At 49.6% G+C, this 23,588-nt stretch overlaps 1 protein-coding gene across 11 annotated transcripts in view; it reads right to left on the reverse strand.

The window, feature by feature from the left end:
* The window catches only part of TNIK (TRAF2 and NCK interacting kinase), a 168,616-nt gene extending 149,840 nt beyond the window's left edge, over positions 1-18,776 (reverse strand). For 7 of the 11 annotated variants that reach the window (XM_030027623.2, XM_030027630.2, XM_030027629.2 and 4 more), the window contains exon 1: positions 18,403-18,776. In XM_030027623.2, the coding sequence (XP_029883483.1) occupies positions 18,403-18,459 (57 nt within the window). In that variant the 5' untranslated portion in view covers positions 18,460-18,776. The remainder of the gene's footprint in view (positions 1-18,402) is intronic. The other 4 variants (XM_030027631.2, XM_030027634.2, XM_030027628.2 and 1 more) reach the window with 2 other exon arrangements.
* Positions 18,777-23,588: the final 4,812 nt, after the last annotated feature.

A 23,588-nucleotide genomic window follows, 5' to 3' on the forward strand; every position in this document is an offset into this window, starting at 1 on the left:
AGACCTTTCTCACCCGAGAGTTAACAAGTTGCAGGGAATGGGGAGGGAAGGCTTCTCACCTTTTTCCTACATTTCACAGGCTGCCTCCAGTAATGCCAGACTCAGCAGGGAGTCTGAAGGTTTGGTCTTGACAGATGCTCACTTGAACTGGGGCGGGGGGGGGGGGCGAACAAGGTCCCATAGCAAAAAACAAGCTCCTGTCTGATGCATGCCAAAAAAATGGGCTGAAAGTCAGGGACGATCCACAGTTGCTGAAATGATTTGCAAGAATTTTTTGCCAGGTCGTAAAGTTTTTCCCATAGCAAGACTTCTGTATTTCTTGGTGGCTTCTTACATTGTGAAACACTGTCATAAATTCAGGGAGATGCTTTTTATTTCCAATCCCAATGCCCCAAATTACTAAAGTCAGGCTGGGGGGCAAGGATTATTTAGTTTAGTTCATTCGATATATGCATTTCAATACCACTTCAGCTACAACAAAGCAGAGGGACCTTTCTCACACAGGCACCCCAGGAAGACGCACTGGTTTTGCTTTGCAAGTCACCATGATGCCCCGTGAATCCAACCACCACCTTTTGCTTTACGGGATCAGCTGAGCTCCCTGTCAAATTACAGCCCCATGACACCTCCCTGCCTTGGGAGCTCTCTGCTAGCTCTGGTCCCTGGAGCCAGCCATGACATTATCTGGCCTCTGCCTAGCAAAATGCTCTTTGCTAGAGCTCCAGGGTTTGTTTTTTTTTTTTTATTAGCTCACACAAGCAGTCTGGAAACATTAACACAACATGCACACAGCAGCAAAGCAAGCCCTGGAAGACCGCAGGTACCAGCCTGCTGAAAACCAGTACAAAATGAGAAAACAAAGCACATGGGCAAGTCCATAATACTTGGATTTTCAACAGAGAAATCCCACCGGGTAGCGGACCAAGCCCTCCTGCAGGCACAGGGTGCCCCAAGAGCCCAGCATCCACCAGCCACCCATCTCAGCCCTGCCCACGGTCCTTCCCCATGCTCAGGCATGGAGGAAGCTCTTCGGGTCCACCTTCTCCAACCCAAAAGAGACAACTGCACATCCCCAAGCAGGATTTGGCCCACAGTCGTAAGTGGTGAGATTAATCATGTGGTTGTACGGATGTGAAAAGGGGATGGGAAACATTTGTAACTGCTTCTAAATTAATTGCCATTATTGTTAATTGATTTGATAAACTCTCTGAGGCTGGATTTTATTTTAGAAAACTACGAACATATCAGATTAATCAACTTAAAATAAATGGGCTTGATTTATTTATTTCTGCTGTATCTACTCCTCTTTAAGCCTGGCAAGTCACTGCATTCTTTCCATCCTGTGAAAGAAAAAGAACAGGGGGTTTGCTTTATTATTATTTTAAAGGAACCTCTACAAAGCTTAGCAGTTCTCTGAGTTAAAATCACGGCAAAGGTATGTCATGAAGGAGGACAAGTGCAAGGCTGGAGCTGGTTTCCACATGCTGCAGACACCGGCTCTGCGACAGGAGCCCACCAGGAGAGTCTCCCCACACAGTCAAAGCAAATCAGATCTATTCCCCAACATTTTAGACATCCAGAGAGTTGAAAGATACCCTACCACACAGCAAAACTCGATGAGCAAACACAACGGGGCCATCCCCATGCAAGACACCCAGTCCCAGCCACACTTCTTGCAGAAAAGTCCTGCCAGCAAGGGAGAAGCTTAATCTCCTCTAGCCAGATTTTGCTGTTTCTGAATCCTCTGGAAGTTGGGTCAGCATCCTTCCCCCCTCCTAATCCCTTGCACTCAGCTTTAGCAACGCAGCGATGCCGCTGCCAACAAACTAAAAAGAAAAGCCCTCACATATATTATGCTGAAGAAAATTAATCTTGTGTTCCACAGAATATTAAGTGGATTACATCTACAGCCTCCAAGGAGAAAAACGTTGATTTCCATGTATCTTGTGCTATTATTCACCTCTATTAGTTTTCCTACCAGCCTAATGTTAGTCATGATAATTTCCCGTTATTCCGTGCAGAGCTCAGCTGGCTCAACGGACCAAGCAACGACAGCGAGTGGGACCTCTCAGTGGCCACGAAGATCAAACCACTGTGGCACTGCTGCTGCACAGGACAACGCTCAAGGTGAAGAACAAAGCCAGCTTCATTTTTCTTGAACAATTTCATGGCGGGATCACCCTTAAACATCAATGCCTCCTTGTAAAGGTAACAGAATAGCACAGATCCTTCAAAAGAAAATTGCTAACATCACTTGAAACGTGCCATTAAACTAGATACAGCAAATGTGGGAAGATGGACATTTCTGACCCCTGGGGAATCAAGGGGTGGTGGGAAACAACCCACCAAGAAAAACTTGAGGTGCCTGATCTCACACCCAGAAGAGAGCCCCGACCCCTGGCCAAAGGGGAAAACACCTCCCAAGGGTGATGCCCACCGTGTGTGGAAGCACCAGCTCCCCACCCGTGGGCACTGCACCCACCACCAGCACTCTTCCTAAAAACCCTCACCAGCACAGGAAGCCCAGCCCGCTGTTCCCCGCACTCCGCGTAACCATTCAAACCATTGCAATGTGCCACCAGCTTTACTAGAGTTTTACACTTTCTTTGCAGAGGTGTTAATGACTCTAAAAAAGCACAAGACTCAGATAAGCAGCTTTAATACCATTTAAATGCTTGCCATTAGGAGAAACTGAGAGAGCTTACAAGGGCCAGACTCTCAGAGGGCGGCATATCCATTGAAGCTGCTGCTCATGTGAGAGGAGTGTAAATTACTCAGCATGGAGTAAGCCAGATCAAAGCCACTCCAAAAGGATGCAACCCACTGACAGTGATGCAAACTCAGCCCAAGCTTTTCTGAATATTTCACAAGCAGGCTGATGAGTTTAAAAGGCCAAAAGGAGCGTTTTGATGATGCTGCACAAAGTAAGGAAGGAAAGGGAAACAAATCTCAGGACATGTGCTTCTTTCTAGACACCATACACCACCAAGAACTCAGCCCTGGCTTGACGCATGGAGAGATTCGTACTTTCCATTTACATCTTGCTGGTCTGCACAGGGAAGAGGAACACAACTTCTCAGCTGTAATTTCCAGGCTCCATCCCCTCTTTTATAGTTCCTAGAATAATTTGAATTCTCCACAATAAATGTCAGAGCTGATATGAAAAGTCTTATCAGATGAAATAACTTACGGCTTCCCACGTGGGCAAGACAAAGAGCTAATGGCTACAGAAGCAGATAAGGGTGCTCACAACCAGAAATCAGATCCATGCAAGAGTTTCAGCAACAACACACTGTCTCAGAAAGTAAAATAAATAGCACAAGAAACTCCGCCAGGCCACCCTAAGTCCTCAGAGAGCTGTCTGCAGCACCCAGCAGGCAGCATCACCTCATCCCACCTAGCAGACCCAGCTGGCCCATCACCATCTCTCCTGGTCAGAAGGGAGGGCAGCTGCAGCAGCTTTATTGTAAGCCAACAGCTGAGCTCTGGTCCACCTTACAGCCCCCGGCTACAGCAAGGAAGACAAATTACTATGAGGCCACGATGCCTCTGTAATCCTTTCCTCCTCTGAAGACCTGATGTATTGGAAAGGAATATTTAATCATGCTGAGAAACCAGCTGAGCTATCGGTGCTTCCCCAGACTGCAAGTGCTCTGAAGCCAGGACAGACTTTTCAGTCAGGGTGACACCAAGTACCATGCTATTGCAATGCACACTGTAAGAAAATTCAGAGCTCTGCAACTGGATCCATCAAGAACCCCAACATTCAGGCATGAAGTTAGCCCTGATAGCTTTAGCCTCTATCCCAGGGCCCAGACTAACTCCAGCACCACATCTTGCCACTGCCAGAGATCCGGATTGTTTGGTAGTATTGAAACTTGTGGCAGGCTGCTGGCAGCACGGTTGCACCTTGGTTTCCCCACATCACTTACTCTAAAACAGAGATGCAGGCAGGATGGGTTCCTCACCACTGAGTCCTTCCAAGAACTCTAACCTGTTGGGTATTATCTCCCCATTTGATTTCCCTCCTGAAAATTGACACCTGCAAGTTATTTCCCTTCCCTCATCTCCCAAACCTCACTCTGTGTTGGCAAGCATACAAGAAAAGCATTTATTCAAAGGAATTTGCTCATCAAGTCTTGCAGACACCAAAAACACACATTATCTAATCTTAGGAGAGCATAGTTTAATGGCTACGGCACAGGATGAGAGGCCAGCGGGTTGGACTTCTGCTCTCATCTCTGCCAGGGCTGCATCGCTTGTAAGTGAATCTAGGGAAGATGCTTGACCCCTCCTCGCCTTGATTTCCCCTGCTATAAGACCATCCTAGCATTCCTTTCCTCACAGGGGATCTTATCTATAAACTCCTCATTAGCATCTGAAAAGAGTTACACATCTCCGGATGTGTATGTAAAGCAAAGCATGAAAGAGTGGAGAAGCAGCACTGGCCACGGAGCCTGGAGACACATCCTCTTCAGTGTATTCAGGCAAACTGAACCACATTGCACTCCACATCTGTGGTTAGAGAAATACTTTAATTCTTTCCCTCTACAGGGAAGAAAAAACCCAACAATTTCTTTTTTCTTGAAAAAGCTTGGAAGAAACATTAAATTCTGGGTCTCTATAAGTCAAGGAAATCATGCGAGACTCTTCCAATGAAGCATCGAGAGACCCCACCACCTCTAGCTAGTCACCTGCAGAATTACCCCATAGGCAACACCACCACAAAACAGAATAACCTTCCCTTTCCCACCCTTGCTCTGAGTAGCAGAAGCGGACTGATCAGAAGAAAAACTAGAAGTCTACTCTCACTGTCCTACAAAAGCTGGATGTGGAGGTGGGGAAAATCCAGACCCAGCAGAGATGCTCCCACAGGTAAGACCAGAGCCCAGCTCAGGGGCCTCGCTCCCAGCACCCTCCTGCTCTGCTTTGCCCTGGCACTGCAGCCTTTGGGGGGCACGCCAAGCACTTCTGGTGGGATGCAGGAAGGTCTCCTTCTGGTGTCAATAGACACTTCCAGTTGGAAAACAACAAGCATGGTAATATTTCAGCTCTTTGGGGGAGGAAGGAAAGTCACCCCATCCCGACATGTTCCCATCTTTCCCAGTCGCCTCAGCTAACCTTGTAGGTAGATGCCATCAACCGCACCAGTGCCAGCAATAGCCACTGCGCCAGCTGGGACTGCTCCAGTACAGCAAGACCTTTGCTCCTAGATGGATCCACAAACCTTCTGCTTCCTCCCAAGTGGCAAAAGACAGTGCAGTGGAGGACAGAAGGTATGTCCACCCCGGCCCAGCCAGATGGAACAGAAAGGTCTCAGAGGAGCAGCAGGCCCAAGAACTTGGAAGAAAAAAGAAAAAGAAAAAAAAAAAAAGGCTCAGCTCTTTTTAAAAGAGAAGAGAAAAATGTCCTATTGTTCCATAATTAATGGAAAGCAGAAGAGGTTTTATGGACTCATTGAGAAACAGAGGGTGAGCATTAGAAAGCACATTTCAGTATTTCATGATCACAAGGTGAGCTGCTTGCATAATACTGACAAAGAACATAAATGCTGATATCACAAGGCAGTTATGAAACTTGGGTTTTAAATGCTGAATAACAATAACGCAGTAATTAAGTCTCATAACTGACTTCCCCCCCCCCCCCCCCCCCCCCCCCCCTTCTTTAACTGCAAAGTAGAGGCTGCAACCTTCAGCTGCAGTATGACTCTCTCCGGCGAGGCACACGCATGATGGATGGCCCCTGCTCCCACCACCTCGCAGCACCAGGGATCCATCTCACCCCACAGCCTCGCCGCCAGTCACATCGCTTCTTCAGACCTGCCCCAGGGGAGACTTCAAGATCACACCAAGGGAGAGGCTGTGAACCTGCGAGGAGCCGGAGAATGAGGGAGCAAACCTGAATAACTGCACTTTGCGAGTTAACTACTAGCCCCTGAACAAGCTTCTCGGCCTTCCTCCCCGATGGATTTTGACACGAGCACGTGCTCTTGTGAATTGCTCCAGTGTGACCAGGACACACAGTCTCCCCTACAAGACACATAATATAGAGCAGCAAAATGTCATGAAAATCAAGGGCAAACGAACACAGAAGACAGTCCCTCCCCCTACCACCACTTCTATTTTTAGGCAGCCAGATTAGCTTGGAGCAGTTTTACTCGTTTCTGATAATGAGCAGGGCTCTTGCATCTTCTCTCGAGGACGTTTCCTCTGTGCAGGCACTTTGCTTTACACCAGCAGCACGGAAGAGGCCGTCAACCGGCAAAAGCAAAACCACCGCTTATTGTGAAAGGGTCTTGAGAAAGCGCCTCCAGCTTTGAACTTACGCCCCATCTCTTTTTGTCAACCACACCGTTTTGGGGGGGGGGGGGGGGGGGGTACGGTCTATCCACCTACAAGGCATCCCTCCCTTTGAACCACATGATTGATAAAACCTTTGCCTATTCAAAAGTGTAATGCTTCTACTCCACCCGCTTCTCAGAGGATGCGAGCTGGTACACCTTGGAAGCGCAGGTCTCCATGTAAAGGACATTTGGCCTTCCCAGGCCCGAACCTGCGTAAGACATGACAGAGAGGCAGTCCAGCCATCCTCCAGCCTGTAGTGCTCTACCCCAACGCAGCAACCCCAACTCCACTCATGGCAAAGAAACTATGGTCCTTTTGGGGCACCCCCAGCTCTAAGGGCCAGTCTGGAGATCACCCCAGGAAGAGCTGGCACCCCGGATCCAGCGGCTCAGTGAAAACCAACCGCACTGGTTTGCCCTACCAAAGAGCAAAAACCCTCCTTACTGTGGGTCCCCCCAGGGCTGAAGCTGACAAGGATGGCAAGAGAGGCATGATGAAAGCTCCTGAGAGCTGCCACAGCAGCAGGACCACTACGCCAATGGTGGGAACTTGCTAAAGAAGAGGATGATAATTATCAAAGGAGCAAGACAAAACGAAGATGTGTAGAAGATTTGGGTCCCACCGCACTGGCAGTTTCTTTCCAGGAAGAGATGTCCCTCTGCCCCTCAGAGATCTGTTTCTAGGGTACTACACATCAATTTTCTGCAACGCAACCACTCATACATTCAATGTCCTTCGGTTGCTTCGCATTGCCTTGACAGCAACACATGGGTGCAAAGCTTTCCTCCTTCAGGTCCACTCCTTCTCATCTCCTCAAGCTCCAACCTTCCTGCACAGCCCTTCATCACCACCCTCCTGTCTCCCTGAGGACCACGCTGGTGCTGCGTAAGGCAGCAGGATCTGGTAGTCCAGTCCGGACCACAAACAGGCAAGGTCCAGAGGGCAAGATACACCTTGAAGCAGGTGGTAGAGGTGAGGGACAGTGGAGGTAGAGAGCTTCTCGCCTGGAAAACAAAGCATGGCAGAAGCAGCCCAGGGATCTCCAGCTGCTGTGGTGCATCACTCGGGGAAGAAAGAAGGCAAGGCCTCACATATTTAGCATCATTTTTTCTTCTGAATTTTCAATAAACTACTTGGAGTCTTCTACTTGGCCTTTGGATTATGATCTTTCAGGAAGGCCTTCCTTCCACGCTTCTCTACAGTTATGAGATCTAGGAAAAAAATACCCCCCTTTCACGTTAACTTTTGGTGCCAGGACTTCACAGGATTTCATGACCGCAGACAAAATCATCAGGCTTTTGACAAGTTAGACACCCTTTCCCAGGAGCAAGGTGCCCCTCTGCCATACCTTCCTCTTGCCCCTCTGCTACGTGAAAGTGCAGAGAAGAGCGTGCCTGGGGCACCGACCCCCAGGCTGAGCCCAGGAGCTAATCCACCTATCGCTTCTCGGTGAGCTCCTGCCCCTGGTCACAAGTGCCTTCGCACCAGGCTCTGTGGATTGCAAAACCTCATTTATTGAGGAAAAACGCTAGTTCAGTACGAGGAAGCATTTAAGACAGCTAGTAGATGATTAACAAGTGAGTGCTCAAATCAACTGTTACAGGAGCACCACAGGTTCCTTATAGCCATAAAAAACTTCTCATCCTGCACCCATTTGGCAGACGTCAGAGGCGAGGAGTTCACGGACAGACTGTGCCTGGCAAAGCCCTCGCTGCAAGGGACGACACAGCCACAGACTGTTAGCTCTTTGCCTCCTTCCCCCCCAGGCTCCTAACTGCAGGTCTCCAGCCCAGGGCTCCCCATCGGTGGCATCCCAAGGACCTTCCCATGGAGGATCTTGTTCCTACCTTCCTGCTCTCCCATCAGTCAGCCTCCCCCCCAAGACCTCCCTCCCCGTGCTAAGCTCTTGCCGGGCAGCCTTCGCAAAGGGGGTCACGGCTTTCCGTGCTTACTGTGCAACTTAGCACCTCCCCACCTCCCTCCCACCAGCGGGCATTTGCCCTCCGGCCAGCTGAGATGTCTGGTGGGAAGGAGAGCTATCAAGGTCCCCACCCTCGGGCAACATCACGTCAACGCAGAAGGCTGGGGAGGAGAGGTACAAAATGTGTCCTGTGGCTCTTAAACCGAGGCCAAAGAAGCAGCAGCATTTCTGCTCAGGGCCTTTGCCTTTTCATCTTAGAGTCCCCCAGAGCCAAGTAAAGGTGCTTCAGCGCTCTTAAGTATCAGCTATTTTTAGGCAACAATATCCTGAACGCCCTTCTTCATCCTGGCTTTTATATCATACAATGAAGAAGCTACCAGGATTTGGCACTTTCTCCTGAACAGGCCATCAACAAGTGACTCATATTATATTGCAGCATGAGTCATCTTGGCAGAGGTCACCATCATAAGCGACAACTAGTCTTCAATTATTTCCTTCAAGTTGAATTAAAGGTATATTGTTATGCTAATTTTACATCTGCTCCATCCTATCTTCCCATCCACTGTCTCCAGAGCAACCTGGGATTTCACCTCATGGCCCAAGCTGCCTCTGGAAGAGCTTTTCCACCGCGGTGTAGTTACAGGTTGTCACAAAACGTGGGCATGCCAATGGGAAGTCTTCTGGATGGGTTTTCAGCTATGGCATCTAGCATCTAAAGCAGCTCTCCATCCCTCCTCCCACTGCTGCTCCACACGGACAACAAGCTGCTGTTCCTGCCACCTTCCTGCTCGGTCCATACTTTACCATGACAATTTTCCAAGGATCCGGGGCTTGCCCAGTGCTCAAACACAACCACCTTCAGGTTGCCACACCACATCGTTCCCTCCAAGAGCAGGGGCAAAGCCCAACAAAAAAAATCACTTCAAACTATGCCCAGCAACACATGAATATTGAAGAAACCAGTACAAGCCCTGAGCAGAGCAGGTAGAAAAGGAGGCATTTTCAGCCATTTTCTATTTTCTAGCCAAGCAGCCCCACCTTTTAACAGGACTCCAGCCTCTCCCCTCCATTCCTGCTCCCTTCATTCACCCCCCACACAAAGTACCCATCACAGCTCCCCAACCAGTGACCCAGGAGAAGACAGCATCCCTGCCAGGGCAGGGCACAGTCACTGCAGGGCACTTGGCTCAGGGAACAGTTTTGCCCATTAGAAAACACAGCCATTACCAGCCCAGTCACCAGTGGAGCACTCTGTGTTTATGTTTATAGCAGTCAAACACAGTCGCACTGGCTGTGAGGCTCACTTTGGAGAGCATTTGTAAACTGCTCTCACTACTGGAATCCCATTTAGCTATTACAGCCTCTTCAGCCACACTAACACACCGATCCCCGCAGAATAGCAATAGGAAGAGCAGAGTCATCACACTATTTACTGAAGCTAATCAATATGTAAAGGCTGAAGATTTATTGCAGTGAAGACAGCCTGTCTGCAAAGCCAGAAAATGCATTTAAAGCCCTTTTAATTTTGTTGCCTTGGCCTCTGGTTTTGCTCCAAGAACACAGTTTCCTTGCACACCCATCCTTCTTTCCTCCCAAAATGGTGGCATCTGCAGACACATGAGAAAAGCCCCCCCCCACCGAACACCTACCGTGAGTATTCAGTGGGAGGATATAACACAAAAAACACAAGTTTGAGGGCAGTGCCCCTTCCCTTCCAGCCAGGTTTCACGTGTGATAACAGGTCTATGGCTAATTCAACATCTCCCATATAAGTGAGTAGCTAGGGAAATTCTGGCCAGTGTTTTGAAGATGGTTTATTGGCCAGGTACAGGGACACAGGCTGTGCCATTCATAGCCACACTAGCCCAACCATGCTGTTCTACTCCACTCCAGAGGGAACAGGTAGAGCCATGCTTATTTTTATATATATTTATATATATAATGTTGTGTATATATATATATATTATTTTTATATATGTAAGAACTTTGTAAGTGCCCCACCAAGCACACAGCATATCTGACTTGCTGTGTTTTGGGAGCGACCACCTGCAAAGCTGAAATACCAGCTGGGTATCACGACCAGTGAGCCACAACTGGGGAGAGATGCTACAAACTGCACCATCAAAGCTCATTCTCTGGTTTCATCTTGGTTCATGCTTTGGGGAGCAGAAGCATGGCAGGCAATAACCAGCAGGCTTAGTGCTCCTGGAGCACCAACGTTAGAAGGGCCACCAGCTACTGGGTAAATGCAGTTGTTTTGGTGACTGTATTGGCTATATGGCCCGCAGTGTAATACATCTAAGAAAGATGGCAGCGAGGTAGGGAGGAGATCTGTACCCTGGCTTTTGCCAGTTTATCTCAAAATCATACTAAGCTTTTATGCTAGTGTACAAAAGAGAAAGGAAGAGGCAAACATAATCTGATTTACAGGGAGATTTCTATTGTTGCCTGGACATCAAACGGCACCCAATTAGTCCTGCAAGGATCTGACCCACAAATTATGAAAATACATGCCTCCAAATCTTTGATCTCCTGTATTTCTGTAGCATGCTACAGCGGTTATTAGACACATTTTATTAGATTCAAGCTGTGCGATCTCTTTCTCGACAAAGGCTCTACTGCCTCCAATGCATCTGAAAGTCTCCATCCAGCAGATTAAGGGCATGGTCCCAAACAGTCACTTCTGTCATGGACTAAACACATGACTCAGCTGGCAGTAGGCTTTTTCCTGCTGAGTTTCAAAATTAGGAGCAAAAAGAATTTTTAAAAGGAAGGGGGGGGGGGGGGGGGAAGTGTCAGCCACCTAAATTACATTTTTGATTCTTTGTTAGTTTATAACGGAATATATGTCCTAGGCAATATCCCTGGCTTCTAAAAAGTGTTGCTTTCAGAACAATTTCTTTTGTTTTGCACTCTGAAATGCCATTGCTGGAGGAAGGGAAAAAAAACCCGTAACAAAAGGTTTCATGCACTCTGAAGCTGAAAACCACACGTGCACTCACGTGAACAGAAACACATCCACCCACCCTCGCTGCAGCAACAGCGCTTAAAACCAAGAGAATGTTAAACTCGCATTGCTAAGGCTTTACTCAGAAGAGCAACTCACTGTTCGCAGCCCGCTAACTAACTAAGCGGCTACTGCGCTTGCCAGAGGCCATGGCTGTTTTCAGCCTGAGTGTGTACGTAGAAGGATGGGGACCATGTCAACCGCTCGGGTCCCACTTACCGTCAAGTGAGTGAGGGTGGTGTTCGCACGAAGCCGTTAATATCTAATAGGGTTTCTGTAGCAGAGGAGAGCTGGTTATCTGCAGCAGAGCAAAGTGCATGCCTTCTGCTGCACTCGGGGTAACTCGGCAGCTGAGCACAGGGCAGTACACACTGTTTGCTCACCTAGTATGGAAGGAGGAAACGTCGGTTCTCAGCTACGCAAGATGCATCTGGATACTCCAGTGCCGCCCGGCTGATTACAATCATCCATCATTTACTACCAACACACAACCTTGAACTTCTGGCAAGCACTGCAGAAAATTAACATGGAAAAGCAACATTCTCGATCAAAGGGAAAGAAGGTTTTCTGATTTGCCGTTACAAAATAAAATCAGGTGTGCAGAGAGATATAACTGAGTTCCGACTAAACTTTTTACCCGTGTTTTCCAACCTCGGTGGCTTTTCCTCTCCTTTCACTAACGAGCCATTGCAGGAGCATCCCAGGGCTGGGGCCCTACGTGCTGAGCATCCCCTTCCCACAGAGGGAAGGGGATGCTCGGCCCCTCGCAGGGCTCATCTTGAAACCACTGTGGAGGGGGAACAGGGAGAGAGAGGGAGTCTCCGTTTCCCAAGGACCATGTTCCTTAGACAATCCTCCTTCAGAAATCATAAGCGATTTACATGGAGAACATCAAACCTCGCTTACATAAATTGTTTTCCTGAGCTCAGAGCAGACAACCCGTCGGTTTCAATGTGCAGCCATGAGTCAAAAGTGACAAAAAGGGACAGGAGGAGGGGATGGGGGGGAGGAATCAAAGCTACTGGCTTTACAAGCAGGACATACAACCCCTCATTTAATGGAGCTATCAATGACTTGGGCTAGTGGTTTTCGACCCACAGCCTGCTTTAATGGCTGCATGAAAGGTAACAAAGAAGATGCCTGAGCATCAGCAAATGGAAACCTCATGTGATGGAGGCTCTACACTTCCCGTGGGCGAGCAGGGTAGCCGGGGCCAAAACCGCCGCCGGCGGGGAGGAAAAGTCAGCCAAAGCTGCGGGAGAGGGAACGGTGCTGACTCCCAGCACAGCTCTGCTGTGGGTCTGCGCTTCACCCCACAACGCTCCTGGTCTCTTCTGCAGCTGGCAGCAAGGGGAAAACGGCATGTATGCTCCCTGGGTACCACTGGGTGAGAAGCTGCCTTCAAGAGATAGGTCCTGAACCCTCAACACCATCCTCCTCACCCCAAGACACAACAGCTTTTACTGATGCTGTTCCTCCACGTCATGCGCCCTTTTGGCTGTTGGTAGCTCTTTACCGGAGGAAGCATGGGAAATCTAACAGGATTCTCCCCATTTATATTTGAAGCATGAAGAAAGGAGACAGGGATCAATACTCCGTCCTTGGCCTGCAGGTCAGAGGCAGAGAACTCCCGCTGATGTATGTAATTACCCTTGCAAAATGACTGGGGGTGCATTAGAAGGAGTCGGGCAAGGGTTTGCAGGGAGCAGCAGCTCGGAGCCGGAGCCCAGGAGGTGATAGCAGCTTTCGTGTGACCTGGCCCCACGTGAATGATGACTTCCAAGGACACCTCTGCCTTAGCTGGGCAATTCATTTGTGGAGATATACCTACAGATCAAGCGGAAACACTTTCCCCCCTCACCCCATACAAACTGTACCACTACATCTACCAGAGCCTGGCAAATAAAAACTACCTTGACGTAGCAAGGATAAAAGCCTCTTCTAACTACTCCTCCCTGCAAGGATTAAAAATCGGACACTTTATTTCAAATACACACACCAATCAAATACTCTTTGTTGCTTCAAACCTCAATTCAACAAAATGCTTGTGCTCGAACTGCAACCTGCTCAAGCACATGTTTTGCTATAAATTCCCTCCAAATTATTAATTTTTATGGCTGACCAGCACAGGAACACTAGTGAGAATAGAGACTCTCCAGGCCTTTAGAAACACCATACACTTTCATGTTGCGGAAGATCTCCAAAGATGAGGAAGAGTAACCACAGCACCAGTGCCAAAGGACACATGGAAAGCTGCAGAAGAGCAGCATCTGGGCTGCACAACTCCAAAAGCTGGGGGAAAAAAAAAAAATCAACCATGCAGAAGGATTAGACAGAAGTCAGCCTTGTTTCTGTTGTACCTTTTCATGAGCACACACACACAAGAATATGCATGCATGTGTAGAAGATAAATGTCTGCACCACTATCAGCACTCCTGGCTCAAGGAATGGAAGCCAAGATGCAGAAAAAAAGGGTTAGAGTTGGACATTGTCATCCCTTTGGGATGATTCAGAGACGAGTATTATGTTGCCAAGGTTTTATGGTTTAAAAAAAAAAGGCTCAAAAATGTACAAAGTACATGGACACAGTCATGGTCCATAGCTTACACATGCACTGAATCACCCTGGAAGAGGACAGATGAAGTCCCTGACAGAAGACTCCCGAGAGTGTCTATCCTCAGGAATTGTGGCTATATATAGTTATTTGTTGAAGGTATGTCCCAAATTTTGCATAGTAGCATATCATGTGAAAGACAGCACAAATAAATAAGCTTTTCATGTCTTTTTTTAATCTCCAGAAGTCATCTCTAGTCAAATTTGTTCCTCTTTCTATTTAGGAAGGTGACCTTTGCAAAAGCTGCCCAAATTCTGTTGAGCTACAGATTTTTTTTTAAAAGATGCTGGAAGAAGAAACCTAACATAATGCTGCCAGGATAATGCTCCCGAGTGGTGGCTTGCAGCGCTTATCCCCCATTAGAACTTCTCCTAAATCTTTAATGATGCTGAAATATGCCATAAACTGATGAAGTTCTGGAAACAGGACAACACCAGCATGTTTGGTTGGTTTTTGTGTTGGTTTTTTTTAATATGAGAGCTTTTATCTTCATTGACAATGATCAACTAATGCAAACAAATGGCCACTGAAACTTCACTTCTATACAAAGCAAAGCTAAAGGAAGAGTAGCGACATTTTTGGGTTTCATCCAATTCTTCCCAGCAACAGCTAATACCCACCGGCTCCTTAATTCTGTGCTGTCTCCTCTCCAAGCCTGAGCATTAAAGGCCAGGCATTTCCAAAACAACTAACGATTTTAGGATCCAGTTTCCAGAGACTGCACGGTCAGCACTTTGCTAAAGTAAATAACAAAAGCTTGGGTTTTGTTAATGAGTTCAAAACAAAAGCAACATCCAGGTACATGAAGAAAACAATTACTCCTTCCCCAAAAAGGCTCTTGCTAAATTCCCAGGCTTGCAGGAAACCCTTAGCCAAGCCGTACAACCCAGGTGAGCCTTGCAAGCCCCCAGCCTTCAGCTGAAATCCAAGCCCAGGGCGAGCCCCTCGCCAAGCAGACAAGGAGCAGCTGTGAGCGGAGGGGTTTGCTTGCCCCAAGCCAGTCCCACCCCGGGGGTTATCAAGCTCCCTGAGAAAAGTTTTCCTCCCAGAGCGCTTTTATCACCTCCCACACACCTTGCAAAGCACCCCAAATTAATCCAGCTGTGGCAGCTACTGCAGGAGAGCCCACCACCACAGCTGGTACATCAGCCAGAGGCCCAGCCCTGCAGACGGATGCAGCAGAGGAAAAGCTATTGACCTGAATATTTTAGAAGGATCAAGGCCACTGCCTTCAGCAAGAGACGACAGGCTCTTGCATTCGCCGAGACAAAAAAAAAAAAAAAAAAAAAAAAAAAAAGAGGGTGGAAAAAACCCCAAAACCCAGCCCCATCTTTCTGCTTGCTCTCCTATTGGGATCAGCTGTGCATTTACCACCAGAGAGCATGGCCCACTGCATCCCTCCTCACGCTCATTCTCCTTTTATTGCAAAAATCTGCTTCTCAAACACGCCTGTCAACAGCCTGTGCGAATCCCCGTGTTAATCATTATTCTGCTAATAGCACTGCCAGGTCATTCGGCTATTAAACATGCTGAGTGGACTAGCAAAAATATCTCCCAGCCCGTACAAAAGAACATTATAATGTAGTTTATCTTATCCCCTTGTCAGTATAATATGCAGCACTACCTGTTCAATGGCCTCATCATTTTAAATTACAGTTTTCTGCAACATTAACAATACTCATTACCAGCACCACCACCGGAAGATCTCTATTTTAAGAATTCTTCTGATGTCGAAGGCTTCACCCTGCCCTTTCCTCACACGCTCAGCCCTCTGCACCGACACGGGGACGCTTGGGTACCATGGCAATGAGCACGGTGCACAATGATGGATAGAAACATGTCGCAAAGAAGGCAGGAGCGAGCCCGAAGTATGCTTACTCGATGCACCAGGCCGTGCATTTTAATCAGAATTCAGGGCTTTGTTCCTGGCCCAGCCGCCGGCGCGTCAAGCAGATGCGCTGCTGCGGTGGAGCTCGACTGCGTGGCCAAGATAAACTCTAGCGTGGCAAAAAAAGAAGCGCCTGCTACCTCCCATGTTACCTTTCAGCCCAGCTCTACAAACGCTAGCCCGTAAGCTAGCGGGCAGAGGCGAGCTGAAATGAATGACAGTGTGTGGGGTTCTGCTTGTGCCAAGCCATGCTCAGCCTTCAACAGCACGCTCTCGTCCTGCAAATCCACCTTCCTCCCTTGTGACAGAAGCAGGGAAGCCAAAGCAAAGGACAGGGCCAACCGGCAGTCAAAAGTCCACCTTTTTTATATGCATTTGCTTGTTGTTCATAAAACTCAGCCTCCTAGAACGTTTCGGTGACTCAAACTTGGAGATAAGCGGCCCGAGCGTTTCCTTTCCCCGCTGCTGGGAAGAAACCATCCCCTCCGCCAAATTTTGAGTCACTACCTGCTCCCAGCGTTTCACACAGCCACCCCTCACCCCTTCAAACACGTAGGCACAAGAGCAACGTCTCCTCCATCCAGACTCATCTACAAACCCGCAGCAATGTGACACTTCTTTTCTCATAAATGAAATTCTGCAAGGCTTGGGAAATTACTCCTCCCTGCCATGTTTTGTGCTCGGGCAGCAAATTTACTATTGATTTCTGATTCAGACCCCATGGAATGATTCACGCTTCTTGCCCTATCTGCTGAATTTATGACCTTTAACAATTATTCTAAGTGCTAAAAGAGCTTAGTTTAGAAGAAGATCTATTCCTTGGCAAATTAAGCTCCTATTCTTGTCTCGCTTACAAACCAATACATCTCTCATCATTTACAGGAAAGCGCCATAGCAGGTCTCTCCCCTCGGAAGGGTGCAGAGGCCCAAGCGGCAGGAGCTTGGGAAGCGGGCAGCCCCACTGCAGTCCCCAGGGTCCTGCCGGAGCGGCCACCGCTGGGAAGGGGGACACGGCTTTGCACCCCCACCCCGCTGTCAGTCGGGGGGTTTCAGGTCCCCTTGTCTCCAGTTACCCTGAAACGCCAGCACCGCTCTGCTCGCAGACCAGGCGCTGTCGGTGGGTCGCAGGGGGAGGGAGGGAATATACATTTCCTCCTAAAGCGAAAACAAAACCCTGACTGTATGTGGTGCACATTGCTACTAAGAAGCCACAAACAGAGGAAAAAAACCTAAGCGTGCATGGATACAGTTTTAAAAAGAAAAGGTGCCCTAGTTCAAATAAACTTCGTAATGCAGATGTTAAAAAAAAAAATTACAAAAGAAAATATCTGATTTTCAGGGTGTGGGGGAGAAGGAGAGGGTTCCCTTCCCCTCCCAGATGATACTGCTTTCCTGGCTTAACTCCACCAGCTTCAGCAACCTCTCTCCCAAGGCACCTTCCACCTAAGAGGGGAAACAAGAGCTCCAGGTCTGTTTTTCAGCTGGGTGGTCCCCCTGCTCCAATCTCATCTACACTGTGTATTGCTGAGCAATCATTTACACTATTAATCAACCAGAAACTCACCAGGAAGAAAGTAGGGCAAGTGAATAAAGATAGCCTTTTTTTTTTTTTTTTTTGCACTGAAGCAAATAATATTTCTAAAAATACACTTGTGCAAGTCTTCAGTGGATTCTGCTTAATTTTATTTATTTCTCTATGCCAGCAGGTTGAGAGAAGCAGCCTCGCTGTTGCCTCCCAAATAAACGCCGCTTCCCTAAACGACTCCCCATGCTCATCACCAACTACCCGTTCTTACCACCAAAAGGATGAAGAAAGGGGGAAAAGGAAGAAAGTTACAGGAAAAATAGACCGGGAGCGGGGCGGGGGGGGGGGGAACGACACATCAGGCCACAGCCCACGCAGAGGCTGACACGTTTGAGGAGCCCGACATTTCAAGGGTACACGACGAGCTTCGTTTTCGAGGGAAGGGGGTGAGGAGGAGACGAGAGCGAAGGGGCACGGCGGGAGATGGATGGAGATGCTGCGGGGGGGGGGGGGGGGGGCCGTGCCGGTGTGGAAAAACCTGGGTTTGGGGAGCAGCCCCGCTCCCGCACCCCGGAGATAAGCCGGCTCCAGGGTCCCCTGTCTGTCCGTGCATGCTACACACTCACACACAGATCCACGCACACACAGATCCACGCACACACAGATCCACGCACAAACACACAGATCCACGCACAAACACACAGATCCACGCACAAATCCACACACAAACACACAAATCCACGCACAAATCCACACACAAACACACAAATCCACACACACAGATCCACACACACACACCTGCGCACGCCCGTCCCGACACGGGTGTGCGGCCGGCCCCGCGGGCGCAGGCACACACACATGTGTGAGGATACACACACACACACACACATGTGTGAGGATACACACACACACGCGTACACACGGCTGCAGGCACGCACGCCCTTCCACATCGGTATTTACATACGTGCAGGCGCGCAGACACACACACACCCGCATCCCCCCCACACACACACCGGGAGATGGAGGGATGGATGGATGGATGGGGGGGGTGGTGGTGGGGGTACCGCTCCCGCGTCCCCCCCCCGGCCCCCGCCGCGCCTCACCCGCAGCGCCGAGAGGTCGATCTCGTCCAGGCTCCGCGCCGGGGAGTCGCTCGCCATCTTTCCACCGCCGGCCAGGCGGCCCCACCGCCACCGCCGCCGCCGCCGCCGCCGCCGAGCGGGCAGTGGTGGCGGCCGCCGCGGCGCTGGCGCTACTTAACGCCTCTCCTCATGCGGCGAGCCGGGAAGAAGGAGGAGGAGGAAACCTCCGCAGCCGCCCCTACCCCTCCGCCCGCAGCGCGGCTTAGGGGCGGCCGCCGGCTGCCGGCAGGCAGGGCACGCCGCGGGCTGCGCCGGGATGGCGGCGGCGGCGCCGCATCGCATCGCCGCCTCCCCGGGCCGAGCGCGCCGCCGGAGCTGTCTGTCACGGCCGGGGGAGGAGGGGGCGGCGGCGGCGGCGGCGGCGGCGGGGCGGGGGCGGTGCCGGGCCCCGCCGCCAGGGGGCGGTGCCGGGCAGAGCCCCGCCCGCCCCGCTGCCCTCCCTGAGGGGGAGCGCGGGAAACGGGGAGGTGGGGAGGGGGCTCGGTGTGGTACCCGCCGGGGTGACGAGGGTTTGGGGGTTTTTTGGGGTTTTTTTTGGGGGCTGGGGACCCTCCGGAGGGGTTCGCGGCCTGAGGATAAGGGCTGCGAGAAGCGGACCGCGCGTCCTGCGGGCTTCCAGCCCTGCTGCGCCTCACCGCAAAGCCCCCGCAAAAGGGGGTTTGGGGAGCACGGGGACGAGCGGCGGGAGGATAAATCCGGGGTACCCCCGCCACCGGAGCAGTCGCGCCTGTCAAGTCTGGTGGGAAAAGGCGCCGGGTTTCAGGTGCCGGACCCAAATCCGGCCAGGCTGGAGCGTCGGGAAGCGCTAGGGCCTGGTCCTGCTCGGTGCCAAAGGAGCGGCCGGCCGGCTGCTCGATGCACCGCGGGATGCTCGGGCCGAGAAACGTCCCTTCTCCAGCCGGATCCAGGAGCCAGATCTGGGTCACAACCAGTTCCCTCTGCGCTCGGGAGCCGTCCTAGCCCTATCGACTCCCACGCTGTTCCTCAGTAAGAGTACGAGACTCACACCGTCTTTGGAATTGGCCGAAACCCCTCCAAAGCCAGCAATAGCTAGGTAGATTCAGCTTCTACTGTTTTCCGTAGTTCCCTTTTTCGGACGTGGTTTCTGCCAAACCAGGTGCCGTATATAAATATATATGTAGAAAAAAATCTGTTGCCTTTGAGAGAACCGTATGGAAGCTGTACTTACAACATCAACTTGTGTCAGGAGCTTACAATATGCAGATCTGGGAAGCGGAAACCCTACACATGAGTCAATTGGCAGGCGGATGGGATTTTCTTACACTTTCTGGTCGGAGATGTGCTTCAAAAAAAAAAAAAAAAAAAAATTGTATTACAAACAATCGTGCAGTGGCGGGGAGGCTGCGTGCTGCAGCCGGTGCCGGAGGTACGGCCTCTCCGGGCTGGGCTGGAAGGGACAGACGGACAAAAGACCAGAAGGAGCTGCCGAAACCTCCCCAGGAGCAACAGGATCTGCCAAGGTGGTTGGAGAAGTCGAGGTGGTTGCAGAAGTCGAGGTGGTTGCAGAAGTCAGGGCCACCGGTGCCTCCACCCTCTGCTCGCTGGATAGCCCGCAGCGGAGGGGCTGCATCAATGGTTTATTAGCGTTATTAGTCCTGATCGCAACAGAGCTGGGGACAGGAGAGGCAGCACCGGTGTTTCGGCTTGCAGGGCTGCGAGGGCGCAGCAGAACGTGATTTTTTTTTTTTTTTTTTTATAATGAACTGCTGAAGTGGCAGGTAGCGGAAGTCGCCTGCCGTGGGTGAGGCGCACAGGGCTGCATGGCGCCCACAGTGACAGCAGCCTGCCTGAATTTATCCCCTTTTTCCAAGCCACAAATCATCACTCGTTGATATCTTGCATAGTCATTAGTCCTCACTCACATTTAAAGAGCAAATTTGATCAAAATGCTAAACTCAATAAAATAAACACCAGGGACCGTCTGAGCACCCTCCTGAATCTTTGGTGGTGCTGGGGTGTTTTTTTAAAACAGATGTCTCTCTCTGTTCAGACCTAGGTATTGCAATATTTTGCTCGTAGTTGTGAAGCTGGAAGCAAAACTGCCTGGAAACTAGTAACAAACCAATGCGAGACTTCCTCCTGCTTTCATTGTTCTCGGGGAGAGAAGGGAAGAACAAACAGGATGAGAGAGGACGCTGGCTTGCTCTAATGTGCTTTCCATCCAAGAATACACAGGCTTACTTGTGAAATACATAAGGATTAAAAAAATAGATATAGATATATGCCCAGTCCTGCAAATAGACAAATTGCCCTGATCCTCAGCATGAATGCAAAGTCCCAAGCTAAACTGCGATTTATTTATGATCTGTCTACTGCCTAACAAGATGGTAAAAATGTAGAGGACCCTTCTGTTATCACTGACATAAGAAATGCATAAAATGATAGTGGGAGGTGAAAGGAAAATCCCAGTGAGGGCTGCTGTTTCCAGTCTGCGTGGGGGGGGCAGGAGCAGCCTCGGTGAGGAGGTATGCGCCCGGTGGCCTCCTGAGATGCCGGGGCTGCTGTGCAGGCTGTACAGGTGCCCAGCCAGGCTGCAGGAGGAGCTAGAGCTGGGCATTCATTTTCTGCAGGAAGCTTTTGCTATAGAAAATGAAGTTCTGAGATGTTACCTTTTTTTTTTTTTTTCCCCACAAGGAGGTGTATATCTGTGTCTCTCTGTACACTGTTTTTCTGCCAGGAGCATCTAAACAAAATCTTGCAGTTGGAGTCACTGTGACTCAGAACAGAGCACTCGCCTGAATTGGCCCAAAATATTTTGCTGGAGTCAGTTCAGCATGAAATTGTGTTTCCACCTGGCCGGTCCCCCCTGGGAACGGCGGCTGGACCCCGTTGTGTCTCACCGCGGTCCCTCTCGCCGCACGGTGCCCTGCGCTCCAGCCAGCCCGGCTGCGTTGCAGCGCTGGCATGGCTATACGTGAGCAGCAGCACGGGCAGGGTGCTGCCGAGCCAAACGAAGGCGTTAAGCTGCCACATCCCACCCTCCATGAAGCAAGAGCCATGGACGAAGAGCATAGCTCCTCCTCGCCCAGCTCCCCGCCTCTCTTATCAGCTCCGTACCTGGCATTTCTGCTGCCGCAGAAGCTGGGACCGTTTTGTGGCAAGTCATTGTTTTTGCCATTTCATCCCCATTCAGAAAGTGGAGAAATGTGAAAATGTCATTTTTTTTTCCTACAGAGTGGCAGTCCCCAGCCTCGGTCAGCCCCGGTGAGCAATGAGCACCTTGACGAACCCAAGCTCTGCTGTTGGTAGTGGGGGGCTAATGTCAGCGTCAGTGTTGTTGATTTATTCATTGAAGGGCATCAGCTCACATATAAACTATCCAGGTCATTTGACCTCTGCATAAAACTAAATTTAATTATCTAACAGTTCCACCACTGTTAATTATATCATGAGGGGGTATGTGGAGAATGAGTAAATCTAAATGACACATAAGGCCTTGTCCAATTAGCAAGAGCTTCAGGTGCTTCGGATCATTCTCCAAAAGATGAGCAAGAAAAGGAATGAAGCAAACAAGAAAACACATTTAGGCCCTATTTTGGGCCCTGACACATGATTTATTCTACCAGCACACGTGGGTCACTTGTTCCCAATAATTCTGTGACCACTTGGTCCTGTGGCTGGCGTCAGTGTAATTTTTCCGGTTCCCTAAATCCAGGCTGGTTTACCCCAGTGTTTGCCCATGTAATGCAGTAGTTAAAGGAATCTGCCCAAACTGAATGGAGAATGCTGAAAAATTAATACTCTGTTAAATGCATAATAATTGGGGTTTAGGCTAACATGATAACATGCAGCTGTGTTAAAAGACACTCAGAAATTAATGGCTACACGTGTCCTAACCTGCATCTATTGATCTTCTCAAATGCACTTTAACTGATTCATTATCACTTACTGATTGCTCGTCCTTCTGCTGATACAGGTTCCTCTCCAGGGAGAGAAGTGTTTTTCCATTGCATCCTTGGAGCTGAGCAGGACTACCTGTGTGAACCCTGCTGCCTGGCTTTTTCCTATAGCTGTATACAAAAAAAATCCCTGTAAATAGTTAATCGCTCCCTCTCTTAAGCATTGTTCAACTGCAGAACCCTGTAATCACTGCAATGGCGGAGTAAATGGAAAATCAGCAAGGGCTCTTTGGAAAAAACCCTACCTCCACAGATTCATACCCAGGGAACAGCACGGTGCATTTAAGTAGCAAAGTCCTGGGGCACTGCCGAGAAAAACACAGTAGACGGTACACTTCCAGGAGCTTAACTCGCCCACAGCACCCCTCCAAGCTGCTGTTCTTCCCCAAAATATTTGGCACGGAGGACCGGCACAGGGTTTCCTTTATGCCCCTTCCACTGCAGTTGCATTTGCCTTCTCTCGAGGGCTGCCACCATGGGCCGAAGTCTCCAAGGAGACAACAGCCTAGAAGCCTTCCCCCAGCAAGGCCAGCAAGGTGCTAAAAGAAGCAGGACTGCTTGCTGTGCCCTTCCCTGGTTTATGTAGATCAGACTTGCTGTCTGCCTTGCAGGAGTTAAAGGAGGCTTTTCCAGGGTAGCAAGCGCTCGCACCCTTTCAAGCGCCGCTGTATTATTTTCCAGAATACTAAAATTTAAATATAAAGTTGCAATTTTTAGGTAAAGCAGAATTGTACATAATAAATAACATGTGTGCCTCCTCAGCAGATGCAAGCAGGCATTGATGCCTTTGTTGGTCTCCCATCAGCCTGGCTATAGCATTGGAGGCCTAACGTGATGTTGATTTGAGCAATACATTTCTGTGTCGCTATTGGCGAACATGCCACACTAGCGATGTAGGACTTTGTTTTGTCAATTAACCTCTTTCCTTTGTGCCTCTTCTGCAAAGGAAAAAAAAAAAAACCAACAAACTATCAAATGGCAACACTGCTCTTCAGGAGGGTGTCAAGTCTTTTATAGTCGTTTAAAATGTGCCAACTGTGACTGTTTAGAAACCAATCAAAATCCCATTTTTGCACTGCTTGCAGAAAACCTAATGCAGCCTTGCCCCCAGCAAACCATGTTCCCACAGTCCCGCAGAGGAATACTAATTTCTGCTTTCTTTGCCGAGATCTCAAGGATAACATCAGTATGCATAAGGTCCAGAATGCGGGAGCTGCTGGATGAGGG

The sequence above is a fragment of the Aquila chrysaetos genome, chromosome 10 (genome assembly GCF_900496995.4).
Source record: "Aquila chrysaetos chrysaetos chromosome 10, bAquChr1.4, whole genome shotgun sequence".
Lineage (NCBI taxonomy): Eukaryota > Metazoa > Chordata > Aves > Accipitriformes > Accipitridae > Aquila > Aquila chrysaetos.